Source organism: Salmo salar, chromosome ssa15 (assembly GCF_905237065.1).
Source record: "Salmo salar chromosome ssa15, Ssal_v3.1, whole genome shotgun sequence".
In the NCBI taxonomy this organism is placed as follows: domain Eukaryota; kingdom Metazoa; phylum Chordata; class Actinopteri; order Salmoniformes; family Salmonidae; genus Salmo; species Salmo salar.
This window is the reverse complement of record NC_059456.1, coordinates 90,135,029-90,156,491: the sequence shown is the minus strand read 5'-3', so window position 1 is coordinate 90,156,491 and position 21,463 is coordinate 90,135,029. Positions and strand designations below refer to the sequence as shown.

The following is a 21,463-nucleotide window of genomic DNA, read 5'->3' as shown; positions in this document are numbered from 1 at the left end:
GAGTGCTCTGACCTGGCTAACGTTGGCTAGCTTGCTAGCTACTTCCAGACACAAATGAGAGAAGAGCTCACTCTGACCATTTTACTCACCCTAGCAGAGCTGGTCAGGCTGTTTTTATGTTATCTAGAGCATTGGTGACTGCAACTGTGCTGCTGGCAACAATTTAATTATGCTTTTTTTGCCAACATTTACTGACGCCGATCATATTCAACGGGTGTTGAATGTTCCTAAATTCGTCAGTTATTCTGTGCTCTGGCACACTCAGACGAGAGTGATAGCCATCTATCGACTGACATTCTTTTGAAATGGTTACTTGCATAGTAGTGGAGTCTTTTGTTTAGACATGTAGCTAGCTAGCTAAACAATGAACCATAATCCCAACTCATAACGTTACTACCCTGCATGAATCTGCAGGTAGCTAACAAACCAGGTTCAATGTTAGCTAGCTAACATTAGGCTTTAACTAGCAATGCAAATGGCTCTGAGATACGAATAATATAACTACACAGATAATATATGTAACATTAGCTAGCGAGCCAGACAGCTAACGTTAGCTAGCTAGCTAACAATACACTTTAACTTGAAATGAAAATGACTTTCTGACAAAATTAGAAATGTGTAATTTCTGAAAATGTAGCTAGCTAGACTATCTTACCCATATACAGTTGAAGTCGGAGGTTTACATACACCATAGCCAAATACATTTAAACTCCGTTTTTCACAATTCCTGACATTTAATCCTAGTAAAAATTCCCTGGCTTAGGTCCGTTAGGATCACCACTTTATTTTAAGAATGTGAAATGTCAGAATAATAGTAGAGAGAAGGATTTATTTCAGCTTGTATTTCTTTCATCACATTCCCAGTGGGTCAGAAGTTTACATACACTCAATTAATATTTAGTAGCATTGCCTTTAAATTGTGGAACTTGGGTCAAACGTTTCGGGTAGCCTTCCACAAGCTTCCCACAATAAGTTGGGTGAATTTTGGCCCATTCCTCCTGACAGAGCGATTGAAACTGAGTCAGGTTTTTAGGTCTCCTTGCTCGCACATGCTTTTTCAGTTCTGCCCACAAATGTTCTATAGGACTGAGGTCAGGGCTTTGTGATGGCCACTCCAATACCTTGACTTTGTTGTCCTTAAGCCATTTTGCCACAACTTTGGAAATATGCTTGGGGTCATTGTCCATTTGGAAGACCCATTTGCGACCAAGCTTTGACTTCCTGACTGATGTCTTGAGATGTTGCTTCAATATCATTTTCCTCCCTCATGATGCCATCTATTTTGTGAAGTGCACCAGTCCCTCCTGCAGCAAAGCACCCCCACAACATGATGCTGCCAGCCTGTGCTTCACAGTTGGGATGGTGTTCTTTGGCTTGCAAGCCTCCCCCTTTTTCCTCCAAACATAATGATGGTCATTATGGCCAAACAGTTCTATTTTTGTTTCATCAGACCAGAGGACATTTCTCCAAAAAGTGCAATCTTTGTCCCCATGTGCAGTTGCAAACCGTAGTCTGGCTTTTCTATGGCGGTTTTGGAGAAGCCTTTCAGGTTATGTCGATATAGGACTTGTTTTACTGTGGATATAGATACTTTTGTACCTGTTTCCTCCAGCATCTTCACAAGGTCCTTTGCTGTTGTTCTGGGATTGATTTGCACTTTTCGAACCAAAGTACGTTCATCTCTAGGAGACAGAACGCGTCTCCTTCCTGAGCGGTATGATTGCTGCGTGGTCCCATGGTGTTTATACTTGTGTACTATTGTTTGTACAGATGAACGTGGTACCTTCAGAAATTGCTCCCAAGGATGATGAAAGAAATTCTGGGGTCTAGGCTGATTTCTTTTGATTTTCCCATGATGTCAGGCAAAGAGGCGCTGACTTTGAAGGTAGGCCTTGAAATACATCCACAGGTACACCTCCAATTGACTGAAATTATGTAAATTAGCCTAAGAGAAGCTTCTAAAAGCCATGACATCATTTTCTGGAATTTTCCAACTGTTTAAAGGCACAGTCAACTTAGTGTATGTAAACTTCTGATCCACTGGAATTGGGATATTGTTCTAACCGACTTGCCAAAACTATAGTTTGTTAACAAGAAGTGGATCAGGAGTGGTTGAAAAATGAGTTTTAATGACTCCAACCTAAGTGTATGTAAACTTCCGACTTCAACTGTACATGGATGGATGCTTCTCCCTCTCTGTCACGGATGCCATGGTTGCCCTTAGTTTGAAGATGTAATCCGGAGACAGGTGTTTTATACAACAGACTTCTCTGTGTTCTCTTTTCGAATTGGTCTGCCAATTTGCAATCAAACGGCAGAATTTTGTCCTTCTCCTTAGCGATCATAGTCTAATTCCACTGATTTCAAAACTTGGTCCTCCAGAAAGTAGAAAGCAACACTTATGCAGTTCAACTACGTGATATCTTTCAAAAAAGCTGCGTTAGAAAGGATTACCTACACGTACTGACCAGCTCATGATATAGACAGAAGTGTTCTACATGGCAGACCAATTCGAACTCATCTCTTGGCATGTCCAGCCCACTCATTATCTCAGCCAATCATGGCTAGCGGGAAGGTTGCTGCTTTTTTTCTGTGGCTAAACCAACTAGGCTTGTAATTGAACTATTTTATTCATATTTACAGATGGCATAGACGTTTGTTATTAAGGCACATGAAAGTTCACATGTTCCAGAAGGCATTTCTGCACAAAAAACACATTTTAATTTAAGAAAGAGTATGTTCAAGTGGCTCTCCTGTGAAGTAGTGAAGCGCGAAATACGCCTAGTTTCCTGAATTGAGTCACAAATGCGAATTATATATATTTTTTGCGTTGGTTTATTTTGCACAACAGGCTACATTAATATAACATTTAATTACCTGGTAGAAAGGATCTCTTCAAAGAATTTCTTACATTTCAACTCCTCAAACTCCTACTCAAGTGATTTTTCAGAACATGCTCCTCAGTGGAACCATAACCAAAGCAATGGAAGAATGAATGAGTCATCAGAAAAAAAGTTTCCCATCATTGATGTCTTTTCCAGTGCGATATTGCACTGGTTTTAGTGAGAAATCACACTGTCTCTCCAGCTTTTCCATCTTAATGGGAACAACAGGAAGTGCCAACTCCCATTTGACTCTCTGAGTCTGAAACCCCCTTTTTTACAGGGTGGATCCATCAGAGAGACAGGTTGCGTCCTAAATGGCACCCTATTCCCTATATAGTGCACTACTTTTAACCAGGGCCCATATGGCTTTGGTCAAAGGTTGTGCACTATATAGGCAATAGGGTGTCATTAGGGACCCACCCACAATGTGAAAAGCATAGAGTGGAGGGAAGTGTTGGAAAGGAAGTGTGTCCTGTCTGAGGGATATCCTCTCAGCTCCAGAGACATAATGAGATAATTATCTTACAAATAACTCCTGACATCCTTCCCTGGATACTGTCATCAGTGTCTCCCCTATATTAACATAGTGTTCAGTCTGTGTCTCCCCTATATTAATGTAGTGTTCAGTCTGTGTCTCCCCTATATTAATGTAGTGTTCATTCAGTGTCTCCCCTATATTAATGTAGTGCTCATTCAGTGTCTCCCCTATATTAATGTAGTGTTCATTCAATGTCTCCCCTATATTAATGTAGTGTTCGGTCTGTGTCTCCCCTGTATTAATGTAGTGTTCATTCAATGTCTCCCCTATATTAATGTAGTGTTCATTCAGTGTCTCCCCTATATTAATGTAGTGTTCATTCAATGTCTCCCCTATATTAATGTAGTGTTATATTCAATGTCTCCCCTATATTAATGTAGTGTTCATTCAGTGTCTCCCCTATATTAATGTAGTGTTCATTCAATGTCTCCCCTATATTAATGTAGTGTTCATTCAATGTCTCCCCTATATTAATGTAGTGTTCATTCAATGTCTCCCCTGTATTAATGTAGTGTTCACTCAGAGTCTCACCTATATTCATCGCGGCCGCCCGAATATAGGGAATAATGGCACAAACATCACAAACAGCCATTCTGTAACCAAACTTTGAATCTGCACTGTTCTTCAAGTAAATGTATTTGTGGAAATTGTTAAAAGTAGTCCTTGTGCATAGAGTTGTATGGTTTGTTTAACTTTGCAATCATTGGTTTTGTTTGACATGCATTTTAAATGTAGTCTCAGCATCACTCTGTTACTGTGGATTTGCGCAGATACACTGCTGCTATACTCTTTAGATACTACAGATATGGACTCCGTCATGCAATGGGAGGACTTCCATGTCTTTCATGTCAGATATTCAGTGCAAACCTGTTTTTGCTTTGTCATTATGGGGTATTGTGTGGATTGATGAGGGAAAACAACTATTTAATCCATTTTAGAAAAGGCTGTAATGTAACAAAATGTAGAAAAAGTCAAGGGGTCTGAATACTTTCCGAAGGCACTGTATATGTCATTTATCAGTCCTACAGTTTAAGTAATTTATTCTGTGAATGGAAATTAGTGTCAAATGTATGGGTCATTACAGATGCACTGTACAGTAGTGGCCAAAAGTTTTGAGAATGACACACACATAGTCACATAGTCATTTTCACATACTCTGCTGCCTCAGTTTGTATGATGGCAATTTGCATACACTCCAGAATGTTATGAGATGAATTGCAATTAATTGCAAAGTCCCTCTTTGCCATGCAAATGAACTGAATCCCCCAAAAACATTTTCACTGCCACAAAAGGACCAGCTGACATCATATCAGTGTTGAGTGTTGACGAGGACAAGGCTGGAGATCACTCTGTCATGCTGATTGAGTTTGAATAACAGACTGGAAGCTTCAAAAGGAGGGTGGTGCTTGGAATCATTGTTCTTCCTCTGTCAACCATGGCTACCTGCAAGGAAACACGTGCTGTCATCATTGCTTTGCACAAAAAGGGCTTCACAGGCAAGGATATTGCTTCCAGTAAGATTGCACCTAAATCAACCATTTATCGGATTATCAAGAACTTCAAGGAGAGCGGTTCAATTGTTGTGAAGAAGGCTTCAGGGTGCCCAAGAAAGTCCAGCAAGCGCCAGGACCGTCTCCTCAAGTTGATTCAGCTGCGGGATCGGGCCACCAGGAATGGCAGCAGGCAGGTGTGAGTGGATCTGCACGCACAGTGAGGCAAAAACATTTGGAGGATGGCCTGGTGTCAAGAAGGGCAGCAAAGCAGCCACTTCTCTCTAGGAAAAACATCAGGGACAGACTGATATTCTGCAAAAGGTACAGGGATTGGACTGCTGAGGACTGGGGTAATGTCATTTTCTCTGATGAATCCCCTTTCCGATTGTTTGGGGCATCCGGAAAAAAGCTTGTCCGGAGAAGACAAGGTGAGCGCAACCATCAGTCCTGTGTCATGCCAACAGTCAAGCATCCTGAGATCATTCATGTGTGGGGTTGCTTCTCAGCCAAGGGAGTGGGCTCACTCACAATTTTGCCTAAGAACACAGCCATGAATAAAGAATGGTACCAACACATCCTCCGAGAGCAACTTCTCCCAACCATCTAGGAACAGTTTGATGACGAACAATGCCTTTTCCAGCATAATGGAGCACCTTGCCATAAGGCAAAAGTGATAACTAAGTGGCTCGGGGAACAAAACATCAATATTTTGGGTCCATGGCCAGGAAACTCCCCAGACCTTAATCCCATTGAGAACTTGTGGTCAATCCTCAAGAGGCGGGTGGACAAACAAAAACCCACAAATTCTGACAAACTCCAAGCATTGATTAAGCAAGAATGGGCTGCCATCAGTCAGGATGTGGCCCAGAAGTTAATTGACAGCATGCCAGGGTGGATTGCAGAGGTCTTGAAAAAGAAGGGTCAACACCGCAAATATTGACTCTTTGCATCAACTTCATGTAATTGTCAATAAAAGCCTTTGACACTTATGAAATGCTTGTAATTATACTTCAGTATTCCATAGTAACATCTGACAAAAATATCTAAAGACACTGAAGCAGCAAACTTTGTGGAAATTAATATTTGTGTCATTCTCAAAACTTTTGGCCACGACTGTAGATTTAGGCTACAGTGCTGTATAACTATTTAGCACTTTTACATGTATCATCAGGCCTCGCTATGTCAAAGGAATGTAGCATTGCAGATACACTGCTCCTATACAATATATAGTGTACAACATTAGGCTCTGTCGTGTGTGTGTGCTCTGATATTCATTGAATGTATCTGTCATTTATCATGGGACTAGACGTTAAAGACAGTGGAATGTAACAGATATACTGAGAGACTGCAACTAATATTCAATGCATTTCATATGCATTAAGATAGTGGACAAATCAGGATTATTAATCTCACATTGGTTCTCAAAGATTTGGTATTTTAACACTGTTTGCTCATTCCGATTGTCAATTTCCACAAAGCTCGTCCCTCTTCATAATTCATTCAGTCTGAATAGGGACTTTTTCTTAGTTGTGTACCCTTTTCTGTTGAGATACCTATTTTTTCAAAAATTCTGTCCTTTCTAATAATCACTTTCTATTTTTCTCTTTCTCTTTCCCCTCACACTCCATGGGATAGGATATAGTAATCCTTCTAACCCCCCCCCCCCCCCCAAAAAAAAGATATAGCTGTACTATTGTAAAGTGGTTGTTCCACTGGATATCATAAGGTGAATGCACCAATTTGTAAGTCGCTCTGGATAAGAGCGTCTGCTAAATGACGTAAATGTAAAAATTCCGCACCCACCAACCTCGACTAACTCTGTCCTTTTTCCTGCTTCGTCTCACTTGTTCTTGTTTCACCTTGACCCTTATCTTTGACCCATATCTTCCATCCCACATCGCTCCCATCTGCCCTCTACTCTTCACCCCCCACTCTACTCCCTTTAGCATAGCACCGGTGGTGGAACCTCTCTTTCCGGGGGACATTCTAAGCCCAGACCAGGCAGACTACAGTCCAATGCTCTCTGATCTCTAATGCTCTCTGATCTCTATCTCTACTGCTACTATTTTCCTTATACTCTTTATTGAAATACCTTGGCGTATCTTATCACCGTCTGCTCTGTTCAGCTATGCACTCTCATTTCCACATTCACTCTAGACACCATTCCTGGGACTCTTGGGATTGTGAAGTTTGAGTCCAGTCTGAAGGGTTTTTCCATTTTAGGCAGACTGTAATGTTTTCTGATGCCAGTGGAAAATGATGGGGTTATTCCATCATGTCATAGCTTTCCCTCCCTACCTATGACACTAGCACTAGCATTTCAGCTAAAAACAACTTGGCCAAAATAAGTTTTAATACATTTTTTGATGGGTCTCCGTTTGTCATTTCGCCCTGAAAATCATGTTACATATTTCACACTATAATTACTTTCAATATTCCCTTATTGCCTTGTTAGGGTTGTAGTTTTAGTTCCAACACTAAGCATGACTGAACTGAAACATGGATTGGTCCACCCGAATGAGATACACAAGATGGAGCCGACAGACATGGTTACCCTGTATTTGTATTTGTATTTATTAGGTATCCCCATTGCCAAGGCTGCAGCTACTCATCTTGGGGTCCAAACACATTAAGGCACTTACATTACATATAAAACAAAAGATAAAACAGTACATCATATAACATTATTACACCACTACATACAGTATCTACAATACAAAATGTATAATACCACCATACAATAATATTACAATGTACGTGTGTGTAGAGTGCGTGTGCTAGCGCTTGTCTGTGAATACCTGTGTCTGTACCTTTGTGTGTGTCTCTTCACAGTCCCTGCTGTTCCTTAAGGTGTATTTTTACCTGTTTTAAAATCTTATTTTACTGCTTGCATCAGTTACCTGATGTGGAATAGAGTTCCATGTAGTCATGGCTCTATGTAGTAATGTGCGCCTCTCATATTCTGTTCTGGACTTATTGTGAAGAGACCTCTGGCGGCATCTCTTGTGGGGTATGCATGGGTGTCCGAGCTGTGTGCTAGTAGTTTAAACAGACAGCTCGGTACATTCAGCATGTCAACACTTCTTACAAAAACAAGTAGTGATAAAGTCAATCTCTCTTCCACTTTGAGCCATGAGAGATTGACATGCATATCATTAATGTTAGCTCCCCGTGTACTTTTAAGGGCCAGCTGCCCTGTTCTGAGCCAATTGTAATTTTCCTAAGTCCCTCTTTGTGGCACCTGACCACACGACTGAAGAGTAGTCCAGGTACGACAAAACTATGGCCTGTAGGACCTGCCTTGTTTATAATGTTGTTAAGAAGGCAGGGCAACACTTTATTATGGACAGACTTCTCCCGATCTTAGCTACTGTTGTATCAATATGTTTTGACCATGACAGTTTGCAATCTAGGGTTACTCCAAGCAGTTTAGTCACCTCAACTTGCTACATTTCCACATTATTCATTGCAAGATTTAGTTGACGTTTTGGTTTTAGTGAATGATTTATCACAAATACAATGTTTTTTCCTCCCATTCTGAAACTAACTGCAGCTCTTTGTTAAGTGTTGCAGTAATTTTAATCGCTGTAGTAGCTGACGTGTATAGTGTTGAATCATCTGCATATATAGACACACTGGCTTTACTCAAAGCCAGTGCCATGTCGTTAGTAAAGATTGAAAAAGTAAGGGGCCTAGACAGCTGCCCTGAGGAATTCCTGATTCTACCTGGATTATGTTGGAGAGGCTAAAGTGACTATTAAAGAACACCCTCTTTGTTCTGTTCGACAGGTAACTCTTTATCCACAATATACTGTAGCAGGGGGTTTAAAGCCATAACATATACGTTTTTTCTAGCAGCAGACAATGATCGATAATGTCAAAAGCTGCACTGAAGTCCAACAAAACAGCCCCCACAATATTTGTATCATCAATTTCTCTCAGCCAATCATCAGTAATTTGTGTAAGTGCTTAGCTTGTTGAATATCCTTTGCTATAAGTATGCTGAAAGTCTGTTGTCAATTTGTTTACTGTAAAATAACATTGTATCTGGTCAAACTGATTGGTCTGCTTTTTGCTTCCCTCCAGGCCTGAGGGCACACACTTTCTAGTAGTATTAAATTGAAGCCCTGTTCCTAGCGCCTAGCCAACTTTGTGTTTCTTAGATATTTGCTCAGAACGTTTCTTGCATTATTACCTACAGCTGGAAAGCCGGACTCTGACATTGCTCATTCTAATATTTCTACATTTCTTAATTCCTCTCTATACATTTTTGGGATTTGTGTGTATTGTTTTGTATTGTTAGGTATTACTGCAGTGTTGGAGCTACGAACATAAGCATTTCACTACATCCGCGATAACATCTGCAAAATATGTGTATGCGACCAATATTTTTTTATTTTAATGATCAAATCAAATCAAATCAAGGTTTACTTGTAACGTGCGCCAAATACAACAGATGTAGACCTTACAGTGAAATGCTTACTTACAAGCCCTAAACATCAGTGCAATTTTTAAGTAAAAAATAGGTATTAGGTAAACAATAGATAAGTAAAGAAAATAAAAAAAACATTAAAAAAGATAGTGAAATAAACATTAGTGAGGCTATATGCAGGTGGTACCAGTACAGAGTCAATGTGCAGGGGCATCGGTTAGTTGGGCTAATTGAGGTAATATGTACATGTAGGTATAGTTAAAGTGACTATGCATAGATGATAAACAGAAAGTAGCAGCAGCGTAAAAGAGGGGTTGGCAGGGGGAGTGGCGGGACACAATGCAAATAGTCTGAGTAACCATTTGATTACCTGTTCAGGAGTCTTATGGCTTGGAGGTAAGAGCTGTTGAGAAGTCTTTTGGTCCTAGACTTGGCGCTCTGGTACCGTACGCACTACCCTCTGTGGTGCCTTGCGGTCGGAGGCCGAGCAGTTGCCGTACCAGGCAGTGATGCAACCAGTCAGGACGCTCTCGATGTTGCAGCTGTAGAACCTTTTGAGGATCTGAGGACCCATGCCAAATCTTTTCAGTCTCCAAGGAGGAATAGGTTTTGTCGTGCCCTCTTCACGACTGTCTTGGTGTGTTTAGACCATTCTAGTTTGTTGGTGATGTGGACAACAAGGAACTTGAAGTGCTCAACCTGCTCCACTACACCCCCGTCGATGAGAATGGGGGCATGCTCGGTCCTCCTTTTCCTGTAGTCCACAATCATCTCCTTTGTCTTGATTACATTGTGGGATAGGTTGTTATTCTGGCACCACCCGGCCAGGTCTCTGACCTCCCTATAGGCTGTCTCGTCGTTGTCGGTGATCAGACCTACCACTGTTGTGTCATCTGCAAACTTAATGATGGTATTGGAGTCGTGCCTGGCCATGCAGTCGTGGGTTAACAGGGAGTACAGGAGGAGACTGAGCACGCACCCCTGATGGGCCCCAGTGTTGAGGATCAGCATGGCAGATGTGTTGCTACCTACCCTCACCACCTGGGGGCGGCCCATCAGGAAGTCCAGGATCCTGTTGCAGAGGGAGGTGTTCAGTGCCAGGATCCTTAGCTTAGTGATGAGCTTTCAGGGTACTATGGTGTAGAATGCTGAGCTGTAGTCAATGAATAGCATTCTTACGTAGGTGTTCCTTTAGTCCAGGTGGGAAAGGGCAGTGTGGAGTGCAATAGAGATTGCATCATCTGTGTATCTGTTTGAGCGGTATGCAAATTGGAGTGGGTCTAGGGTTTCTGGGATAATGTTGTTAGTGTGGGCTATTACCTGCCTTTCAAAGCACTTCATGGCTACGGACATGAGTGCTATGTCCATAGTCAGGTGACCTTAGCACTCTTGGGCACAGGGACTGTTGTGGTCTGCTTGAAGCATGTTGGTATTACATACTCAATCAGGGACATATTGAAAATGTCAGTGAAGTCACCTGCTAGTTGGTCAGTACATGCCCAGAACACACGTCCTGGTAATCCATCTGGCCCAGCGGCCTTGTGAATGTTGACCTGTTTAAAAGTCTTACTCACGTTGGCTATGGAGAGCGTGATCACACAGTTGTCTGGAACAGCGGATGCTCTCATGCATGCCTCAGTGTTGCTTGCCTCAAAGTGAGCATAGGAGTGATTTAGCTCGTCTGGTAGGCTCGTGTCACTGGGCAGCTCGCGGCTGTGCTTCCCTTTGTAGTCCGTAATAGTTTGCAGGCCCAGCTGACTCAGTGCGGTCTTTGTGGTGGTAAATAAACAGCCATGAGTGTTGTCTACAGCTTATCATGAGATACTCTACTTCAGGCGGGCAAAATCTAGAGACTTCCTTAGACTTCGTCCACCAGCTGTTGTGTACAAATATACACAGACCACCCCCCCTCGTCTTACCGGAGTGTGCTGTTCTGTCTAGCCGGTGCAGCGTATTTCCCGCTAGCTCAATGTTTTCCATGTCGTCATTCAGCCACGATTCGGTGAAACATAAGATATTACAGTTTTTGATGTCCCGTTGGTAGGATATTCGTGATCGTACCTCGTCTAATTTATTGTCCAATGATTGTACGTTGGCAAGTAATATTGATGGAAAAGGCAGAATTCCCACTCGCCGTCGGCGGATCCCTACGAGGCTCCCCGCCCTGTGTCCTCTATACCTGCGTCTCTTTCTCTTGCCAATGACAGGGATTTCAGCCTTGTCGGGTGTCTGAAGTACATCCTGTGCGTCCTGCTTGTTGAAGAAAAAATATTTGTCTAATCCGAGGTGAGTGATCGCTGTCCTGATATCCAGAAGCTCTTTTTTGCTTTCTTCCGGCGCCATCTTACTTTGTGAAAGGACAACTTCCTGCCAGTAGGTTCTATGTCAGTATAGTGGACTGACAAGTCCAACAGACAATAGTAGTTAACTGTTCTGCCATTTCCCTGAAGTGTTTTTTGACATTTACATTGTGTTTTGTGGAGAGAGCACAAAAGAGGCTCCAGTAATATTGGGCCAGAAGTCATTCAAGTCATTCCCATGAGCTCCTGAGTTTGAAGCAGTCTATTCTGTAGAACAGGGCTGTTTGGCTGACCACCAGCAGTAGGGTTAAGTAGCAGAGGTTCCTCTCTAAAAGCCAAAGCTGAGAAAGTGTCCCTCTTTCCCACACAGCCCCACACCACCCCACATTGGCCTTCCTAGAGCCCTAGGAGAGAGAGACAAGAGAAATAGAGGGTCTCATATTGTCTGGTCCCTGGTGGGATGTGTAATACAACTTGGGCCTTGTTCTTGTGGGTTTGTGGTCTTGCTCACTCTGTCTTTCTCTCTTTCTCTCTTTTTCTCCCTCTTCCTCCCTCCCCCTCTCTTTTCCCCTCTCTCCCATTCTCTCTCTTTCTCTCTGCCCCTTTTTCTCTCTCTCCCCCTCTCCCCTGCCATAGGCGCTGGTGCTGGTGGGGAGGGAGGAGAGAAGTGGGGTTGAAGGTCGGGCTGAAAGCGGTTGGGCTTTAAAGGCCAGGCTGGGCGCACGGCTCAATCAGCTCTTTGTCTCCTGCTACAGGGCTCTGTGTGTTCAGAGGGGGCCCGGTCCGCCTCACAAAGCCATCACAGTTCTACTGAACAGCTTTAATAGCTAAATACGTTTGTGAATTAAGAGTTTGGAATGCTATTTTTCCAGGCTCCTTTTTTTCTACTCCCCCGCGCTCGCTCTCAGCAGGCAATTTCTTCATCCTTGGTGGTGCTTGACGGGGGATTTCCCCCGATGGAAAAAGTGAGTGGCGTTCAGCAGAATGCTCCTCGGAGAGAGAGAGAGAGAGAGAGAGAGAGAGAGAGAGAGAAAGAGGGATGCAGAGAGTGGAAGAGAGGGCCCTCGTTAGCGTTAAGGGCACAGCCCTACACTGTAACCAAAGAATCATGGGTACTGAGTGCGCTCGCCAGGCCGTAACGTGTCGTCAGAGCGGCAAGCTCAGAGGAGACAGGTCTAATGTCTGTTACTGTGTGTGTCTGTTCGCTGCAGGGCCAAGCGAGTGCCCAGTGAAGTGATTAGATTAGTGGCGGGTAAAATGAGGCTTTTTGATCAGCCGTTTTGATGTTGCCTGTCTTCTGGTACTGTTTTCAAACTGTACAGTCGTGGCCAAAAGTTTTGAGAATGACACAAATATTAATTTTCACAGAGTCTGCTGCCTCAGTTTGTATGATGGCAATTTGCATATACTCCAGAATGTTATGAAGAGTGATCAGATGAATTGCAATTAATTACAAAGTCCCTCTTTGCCATGAAAATGAACCGAATCGCAAATAAACATTTCCACTGCATTTCAGCCCTGCCACAAAAGGACCAGCTTACATCATGTCAGTGATTCTCACAGGTGTGAGTGTTGACGAGGACAAGGCTGGAGATCACTTTGTCATGCTGATTGAGTTCGAATAACAGACTGGAAGCTTCAAAAGGAGGGTGGTGCTTGGAATCGTTGTTCTTCCTCTGTCAACCATGGTTACCTGCAAGGAAACACGTGCCGTCATCATTGCTTTGCACAAAAAGGGCTTCACAGGCAAGGATATTGCTACCAGTAAGATTGCACCTAAATCAACTATTTATCGGATTATCAAGAACTTCAAGGAGAGTGGTTCAATTGTTGTGAAGAAGGCTTCAGGGCGCCCAAGAAAGTCCAGCAAGCGCCAGGACCGTCTCCTCAAGTTGATTCAGCTGCGGGATCGGGACAACACCAGTACAGAGCTTGCTCAGGAATGGCAGCAGGCAGGTGTGAGTGCATCTGCACGCACAGTGAGGTGAAGACTTTTGGAGGATGGCCTGGTGTCAAAAAGGGCAGCAAAGATGCCACTTCTCTCCAGGAAAAACATCAGGGACAGACTGATATTCTGCAAAAGGTACATGGATTGGACTGCTGAGGACTGGGGTAAAGTCATTTTCTCTGATGAATCCCCTTTCCGATTGTTTGGGGCATCCGGAAAAAAGCTTGTCCTGAGAAGACAAGGTGAGCGCTACCATCAGTCCTGTGTCATGCCAACAGTAAAGCATCCTGAGACCATTCATGTGTGGGGTTGCTTAATCAGCCAAGGAAGTGGGCTCACTCACAATTTTGCCTAAGAACACAGCCATGAATAAAGAATGGTACCAACACATCCTCCGAGAGCAACTTCTCCCAACCATCCAGGAACAGTTTGGTGATGAACAATGCCTTTTCCAGCATAATGGAGCACCTTGCCATAAGGCAAAAGTGATAACTAAGTGGAACAAAACATCGATATTTTGGGTCCATGGCCAGGAAACTCCCCAGACCTTAATCCCATTGAGAACTTGTGGTCAATCCTCAAGAGGCGGGTAGACAAACAAAACCCCACAAATTCTAACAAACTCCAAGCATTGATTATCCAAGAATGGGCTACCATCAGTCAGGATATGGCCCAGAAGTTAATTGACAGCATGCCAGGGTGGATTGCAGAGGTCTTGAAAAAGAAGGGTCAACACTGCAAATATTGACACTTATGAAATTCTTGTAATTATACTTCAGTGTTCCATAGTAACATCTGACAAAAATATCGAAAGACACTGAAGCAGCAAACGTTGTGAAAATTAATATTTGTGTTATTCTCAAAACTTTTGACTGTACAATGTCCTTTAGCCCGCTGACTGACTTTGTGGAACAGCCAACACAGTCAACCATGTCCATGCCATACTGCTGACGCCTGCGCTTCTACACTACATACAGTAGTCAGCCCATTGTGTGGGTTTTTATACCAAATCTTTTCAGTTCACTCTTCAACAAATAAAGCCCTTTCCTCACAAGAAGTGGAAGGCGTCTTGGAGGAACCAGGCCAGCTTGTGCCAATGTTCTGTTGTAATTCGAGGAAACTAAGCTCTGTTTTGAAGGCAGCTTCTCACCACTAGACATAATGACACAGCTGCCTTCCAGTCAGCCTGTCCTGTCACTGGCACAATCACTATCAGACCCCCAGTGCCTCAACACAATGGGGCAGCCTGTGTGTGTGCATGTGCGTGAGCATACACGTGTGTGTGCGCGCGTATGTGTGCACAAGCGTGTGTGAGGCACTCTTAATCCAACTTTTAATTAAACAGCAGGGTTCCTAAAGCGTAATGAATGCACGCTGTCATTGTCAACAGCAACACATTATGTAATTAGTGATTCCACAGAGAGAAAGGGAGAGGGAGGAAGTGTGCATGTCCGTGTTTTTGGTTGACTTGAGGCTCCAGCTCACGGTATGCCCACATAAAACATGACTCGTCAATATAGCCATGGCAAGTAGCAACTGACTGTAAGAAAGAACACAAATATTGACTTCCTTCCCCCAACCCGGACCATACCAGATCGAAGCTAAGCTGAACAAAAGCTGGCAGACCCAGGCCAGCTCAACCCGGTTGTCAGGGGAGTGAGAATAGGTGCACCCTGAGGGGGGGTCTGTCTGGGCTATTTAAAGGATGTGCATTTGTGAGTCGTATGAGCGAAGATGTCTTAGAACGGAAATAGATATGCAATAAAAATATACCCTATTATAGATCATGTAATAATAATAAGACAAAAAGGATACGAAGTTGTAACATGGTTATCGTCCCTTAGCCTTTGCAGACAGCAGTGACAGTAGCCTACAGTATGTATACGGAAACGTGACATTTTTAAAGCTGCATAAATCGACCGTAGAACACCACTATGGATAGTACAGCCTCTATATTGTGACCAGTATGCCCTACTTAACTCATAGAGCCAGGTCAGGTTAGCTTCGCTAACTCTGTTCTCCATAGGCAGTAGAGCCCGTGCTCCAGCCTCTCTGTCCCCTCTGCTGTGCTTGACTTTGTGAAGGGAAAGGGAATGTTGAGGCCCACCTCCAGAATCACTCACTTTAGCTTTTTTCACTGCAGCCGTTGGCATAGTAATTCTAATTCTGGGACGGGGCTGGGGCGGGGCTGGGACGGGGCTAGGGCGGGGCTGGGGCGGGGCTAGGGCGGGGCGGGGCTAGGGTGGGGCTAGGGGCTCCCCTCTTATTCAGTGTCTAACTGTTCACTGTGAATAAAAGTGAGGGACCCACATTGGCTGACAGTGTAACTGTACTTGTATGAGATCGTCCACACTTATGGCTATGTGTGTGTATTTGTGTGATGAGTGTTGACATCTGTCTGACATGCACATGTGTGTTATAAACAGAAAGTGTGTGTGTGTATCAGTGGAGGCTGCTGAGGGGAGGACGGCTCATAATAATGGCTGGAATGGAGCGTGGAATGGCATCAAACATGGAAACCTTGTGTTTGATGTATTTGATACCATTCCACAGATTCCGCTCCAGCCATTACCACGAGCCCGTCCTCCCCAATTAAGGTGCCACCAACCTCCTGTGGTGTGTATATGTGTGTGCGTACAGTATGTGTACATGTGTACGTCTAACTTGTGCCTGTTGTTCAAGCGTCCTCTATATGTGGTACAGTTGTCAGTTTTAGTACAGACCACAATTGAGATATGGAAATAGACCCCATCATTTGTACATGGCTCTGAATTTAGCCACAGTTATGTTTGGTGAGTTTTTTTCTCCAAACATTGAACCAAAGGCCTCACTGAGGGACATTTGTCCCAAACATTATTCAAGTTTGAGTCTCAATTCATTTTGAATAAGGCAACACCACCAAAGGATAGTCCCATGTAAATGTTGTTTTGTGTACATTATGTTGCTGAAAAATGAGTATAAATGTTCACGCTGTGGTTCCTGTGTCTAACTAACCGTTGTCTCTCTGTGTTCCAGCGTACTACAGAGCTCTGGTGAACTTCACAGACTCTATTGTGTACAGGCCTGACATGGAGGACATCTCCTCACTGTCTTTCCAGGAGATCTCTGACGCGGTGGTGGACACGGTAGGTCTACTACAGAACCATCTATACTATATACCACTCAAATCTAACCCTGTGAGGGCCGGACTATTGCTGCTTTTCTGTTCTAGCTGATCATTAATTGCACCCACCTGTTGTCCCAGGTCTAAATCTGTCCCTGATTATAGGGGAAGAATTAACAACAAAAGCAGTGGAACTGGCTTTGAGGCCCAGATTAGAATTTGAGGACTGTATGCGGTAGGCTTATTCCAGAACATACTGTATACTGTGTACTTTAAGCGGTACGCCTAACCATCCCTCCCCACAAGGGCTGTAAACGTTACACAGGCCAGGGCAGGATTCTCACACCTTGCATTCCACTGCCACGTCATGTCTGCCACACAACGGTATTGATTGCGGAGCAGGCCATATACTGTAGATAATTTGAGTCAATATACTCTACTGTATAGCCTGTCTTTTTACTGTTGTTTTATTTCTTTACTTACCTATTGTTCACCTAATACCTTTTTTGCACTATTGGTTAGAGCCTGTAAGTAAGCATTTCACTGTTGTATTCGGCGCACGTGACAAATACACTTTGATTTGATTTATATCATATACTACTCTACATCATATGTTAGAACACTTGTTAGGAAAGTTGTTAAACTTGTTAAAACATGTTGCCAAAAATCTCTGCTGGTTTGTACCCATCTAAGTATATTTTTTCTCCTTCCACAGTTAGAGTCGGAGTACAACAGGATCCCAGGCATCCAGACTGTCAATGTGGTCCTCATCAAGTAAGATGACTGCTCATCTTCAGCTACTGTTGATAAAACCCCACCAGTCTTACTTTTACTTACTTGACTTACTTTAGCCTGGGTGTAACAAAGGTGGTTCAATGAACCATGCTCATGTGATGAGTAACCTTGTCTGAGATCTGAAGACTGCTCCCAGAGCTAATGTTTAGGCTTCAGCTTATACTCATCTGGTTGGTCCACCAAACACTGTTGTTAGCTGAGTGTAACTAATCAATATTCTTACATTAGATAAAAGAATGATATGCCCCAACCCACGTTCATCTAAACCTGGAGCACTGCACCGTTATCGTCACCACGTCCCTCTCTAAAAAACCATCTGTTCTGTCCTGGCCTGTGTATAGGAAGATGCTGAGGCAGGATGGGGTGGATGTGTTTGTAGAGCTTGACGTGGGCTCTGACTACAACAACAACGACAATCAGATCCGCAACGTGCTCTATGGAGTGGTGAAGGAGGGCACCATCGCCTCCTACGTCACCTCTGTCCAGGGCTTCCAGTTCAGACGCCTGGGAGAAGGTAAGGACCACAGGGGATAATATATACTCCGCAATGTAAGGACTTTACAGGATGCTGACAAGACCAAATATACAGCATCCAGATTAGGAAGATGTCTAAATTACGGCATCCATTTTAGGAAGTCGTAACTGACCTACTATAAATGCTGTACAAGTGAACAAAATAGGTCTGATCTCATAGCTATGGTACTCTTTATTTAATTGAGACGTTGATTTATCATATCTTATTACAATCTTTCGATGAAGCTAGACTAGCCAACCCAAGGCATCATGCTAGAAAAGGCTATTTTTTGTGTTCACTTTTTCCCCTCTATATGTCTCCCCTTCAATCATACCTATTTCTGTCAATAAACCAATAAAATATGAAAAGAAAGAAAAGGAGGGCTAGGTAATCATAGGTAGTGTCCTTAACTTGTCTCTCTGGTTTCTAGCTCTGCCCCCTGTGAACCCCATGGCTGTGCCAGGTTTGTACTGTACCATGCCGACCTGGGTTCAATGCTATTGGAAATCATTTCAAATACTTTAGCTGAGCTTGACTGAGCTTCCCTGGCGCAATGGAGTCAATAGAATAGTAGCAAAATAATATTTTAACCCAGGTCTGGAACAATGCCTGCTGCACGGAGACTGCCAGAGCTGCTGTAGAAGTGACATGACTGTTCTGTAGTGTGTAAAATGCAGAATGCAGCTATTTGTGGATGATAATGATGAACAGGATGACAATTAGGTCTTTGGGAATCTGTTAAGAGTTCATGCAGGAATGTTATGCATGTTTGCACCTGAAACAGAAGTCTGACAACGTTTTGGTTTTGCACTGCCCAAGAGAACTGCATGGCATGAGTTAGGTTACAGATATTGCTATTTGCAAAGGAAAAAAAGTCTTCAGAGTTTCTTCAGAAGGATCTCCATTACATCATGGCCATGTCCCACCTCCGGTACGGTACGGTAAGCTGTTAGACTGTTAGCCCCAGGCCCCAGAACGACCCGCAGTGACCCAGGACGGTCATTGGAGGCTGGTGAAAGGAGGATGGCTCATAGTAATAACTGGAATGGAATTATGGAATTCCATTCTGATACCATTCCATTTATTCCATTCCAGTCATGACAATGAGCCCATCCTTCAATTTAAAGTGACACCAACCTCCACCGAGGAAGGTTGCTTGTATTTGACGTGATTTGAACAGGAAGCATTGTGTTGTGTTGTGTGGTGGCCTTTTAGCTCTGCATGTCTGACCCTTGAACCCTCCCGTCTCTCAGTGGTCCCAGACCTTCGGCCGTGCATGAAGGATGAGCACACGTGTCGGGATGGGGGGTGCATCCCTCTGGAGTACCTGTGTGACAACAGACCTGATTGCAATGACATGAGTGATGAGCTGGATTGTGGTGAGTTGCATGGTATGGAATGGATCTGGACCTGTGCTGTGACTAAATGGTTGACTCAAGCATTTGATTGAGCATGTCTTTGTAACCTAACGAGAGAGTCAACTCAAATGTTCACTTAAGTTGAATTTTCACTTAGTCTTCTATTGGCATCAGTGCATGACAAAGTGAAAATGTAAGTTAGGTGGAAATTAGGATTCGCCCCTGGATCAACGGTCTTTAACAGATCTGTTGGTTTTCAGATAAGATCCGTCCTGATGCAGTTACCCCCACTCCTCCCACCACCATCCCCATCAAGAAGCCCCCACGCCCCCCTGGTCCCCCAGGGCCCTGCAAAGTGGACCAGGCCACCTGTCAGAATGGGGAGTGTGTCCCCAGAGACTACCTTTGTGACGGAGAGAGAGACTGCTCTGATGGTAGCGATGAGTTCAGATGCGGTAAGCACTTATTGGCAACCACTAACACTTCAAAGTACATACACGCAGGCACGCATGTGTGAACTGATTGCCCCCCATCTATCTTCAGAGCTCGTGCTGCTAGGTGACCTAAACTGGGACATGCTTAATACCCCAGCCATCCTACAATCTAAGCTTGATGCCCTCAATCTCACACAAATTATCAATGAACCTACCAGGTACCACCCCAAAGCCGTTAACACGGGCACCCTCATAGATATCATCCTAACCAACTTGCCCTCTAAATACACCTCTGCTGTTTTCAACCAAGAGCTCAGCGATCACTGCCTCATTGCCTGCATCCGTAATGGGTCAGCGGTCAAACGACCTCCACTCATCACTGTCAAACGCTCCCTGAAACACTTCAGCGAGCAGGCCTTTCTAATCGACCGGGCCCGGGTATCCTGGATGGATATCGACCTCATCCCGTCAGTAGAGGATGCTTGGTTATTTTTTTTAAATGCCTTCCTCACCATCTTGAATAAGCATGCCCCTTTCAAGAAATTTACAACCAGGAACAGATATAGCCCTTGGTTCTCTCCAGACCTGACTGCCCTTAACCAACACAAAAACATCCTGTGGATTTCTGCATTAGCATCGAACAGCCCCCGTGATATGCAACTTTTCGGGGAAGTTAGAAACCAATATAGAAACCAAGCCAAGGCTAGCTTTTTTAAGCAGAAATTTGCTTCCTGCAACACAAACTCAAAAAAGTTCTGGGACACTGTAAAGTCCATGGAGAATAAGAGCACCTCCTCCCAGCTGCCCACTGCACTGAGGATAGGAAACTCTGTCACCACCGATAAATCCACTATAATGGAGAATTTCAATAAGCATTTTTCTACGGCTGGCCATGCTGTCCACCTGGCTACCCCTACCCCGGTCAACAGCCCTGCACCCCCCACAGCAACTCGCCCAAGCCTTCCCCATTTCTCCTTCTCCCAAATCCAGTCAGCTGATGTTCTGAAAGAGCTGCAAAATCTGGACCCCTACAAATTAGCCGGGCTAGACAATCTGGACCCTTTCTTTCTAAAATGATCTGCCGAAATTGTTGCAACCCCTATTACTAGCCTGTTCAACCTCTATTTTGTGTCGTCTGAGATTCCCAAAGATTGGAAAGCAGCTGCGGTCATCCCCCTCTTCAAAGGGGGGGACACTCTTGACCCAAACTGCTACAGACCTATATCTATCCTACCCTGCTTTTCTAAGGTATTCGAAAGCCAAGTCAACAAACAGATTACCGACCATTTCGAATCCCACTGCACCTTCTCCGCTATGCAGTCTGGTTTCAGAGCTGGTCATGGGTGCACCTCAGCCACGCTCAAGGTCCTAAACGATATCTTAACCGCCATCGATAAGAAACAATACTGTGCTGCCTTATTCATTGACCTGGCCAAGGCTTTCGACTCTGTCAATCACCACATCCTCAGCGGCAGACTCAATAGTCTTGGTTTCTCAAATGATTGCCTTGCCTGGTTCACCAACTACTTCTCTGATAGAGTTCAGTGTGTCAAATCGGAGGGCCTGTTGTCCGAACCTCTGGCAGTCTCTATGGGGGTGCCACAGGGTTCAATTCTTAGACCGACTCTCTTCTCTGTAAACATCAATGATGTCGCTCTTGTTG

At 43.9% G+C, this 21,463-nt stretch overlaps 1 protein-coding gene across 16 annotated transcripts in view; it reads left to right on the top strand.

The window, feature by feature from the left end:
• hspg2 (heparan sulfate proteoglycan 2) overlaps positions 1–21,463 on the top strand; it is a 199,816-nt gene that overhangs the window by 81,067 nt on the left and 97,286 nt on the right. For 14 of the 16 annotated variants that reach the window (XM_045696271.1, XM_045696262.1, XM_014146820.2 and 11 more), the window contains exons 4-9: positions 16,612–16,721; positions 17,415–17,473; positions 17,836–18,008; positions 18,439–18,471; positions 19,262–19,387; positions 19,627–19,821. In XM_045696271.1, the coding sequence (XP_045552227.1) occupies positions 16,612–16,721; positions 17,415–17,473; positions 17,836–18,008; positions 18,439–18,471; positions 19,262–19,387; positions 19,627–19,821 (696 nt within the window). The remainder of the gene's footprint in view (positions 1–16,611; positions 16,722–17,414; positions 17,474–17,835; positions 18,009–18,438; positions 18,472–19,261; positions 19,388–19,626; positions 19,822–21,463) is intronic. The other 2 variants (XM_045696264.1, XM_045696273.1) reach the window with 2 other exon arrangements.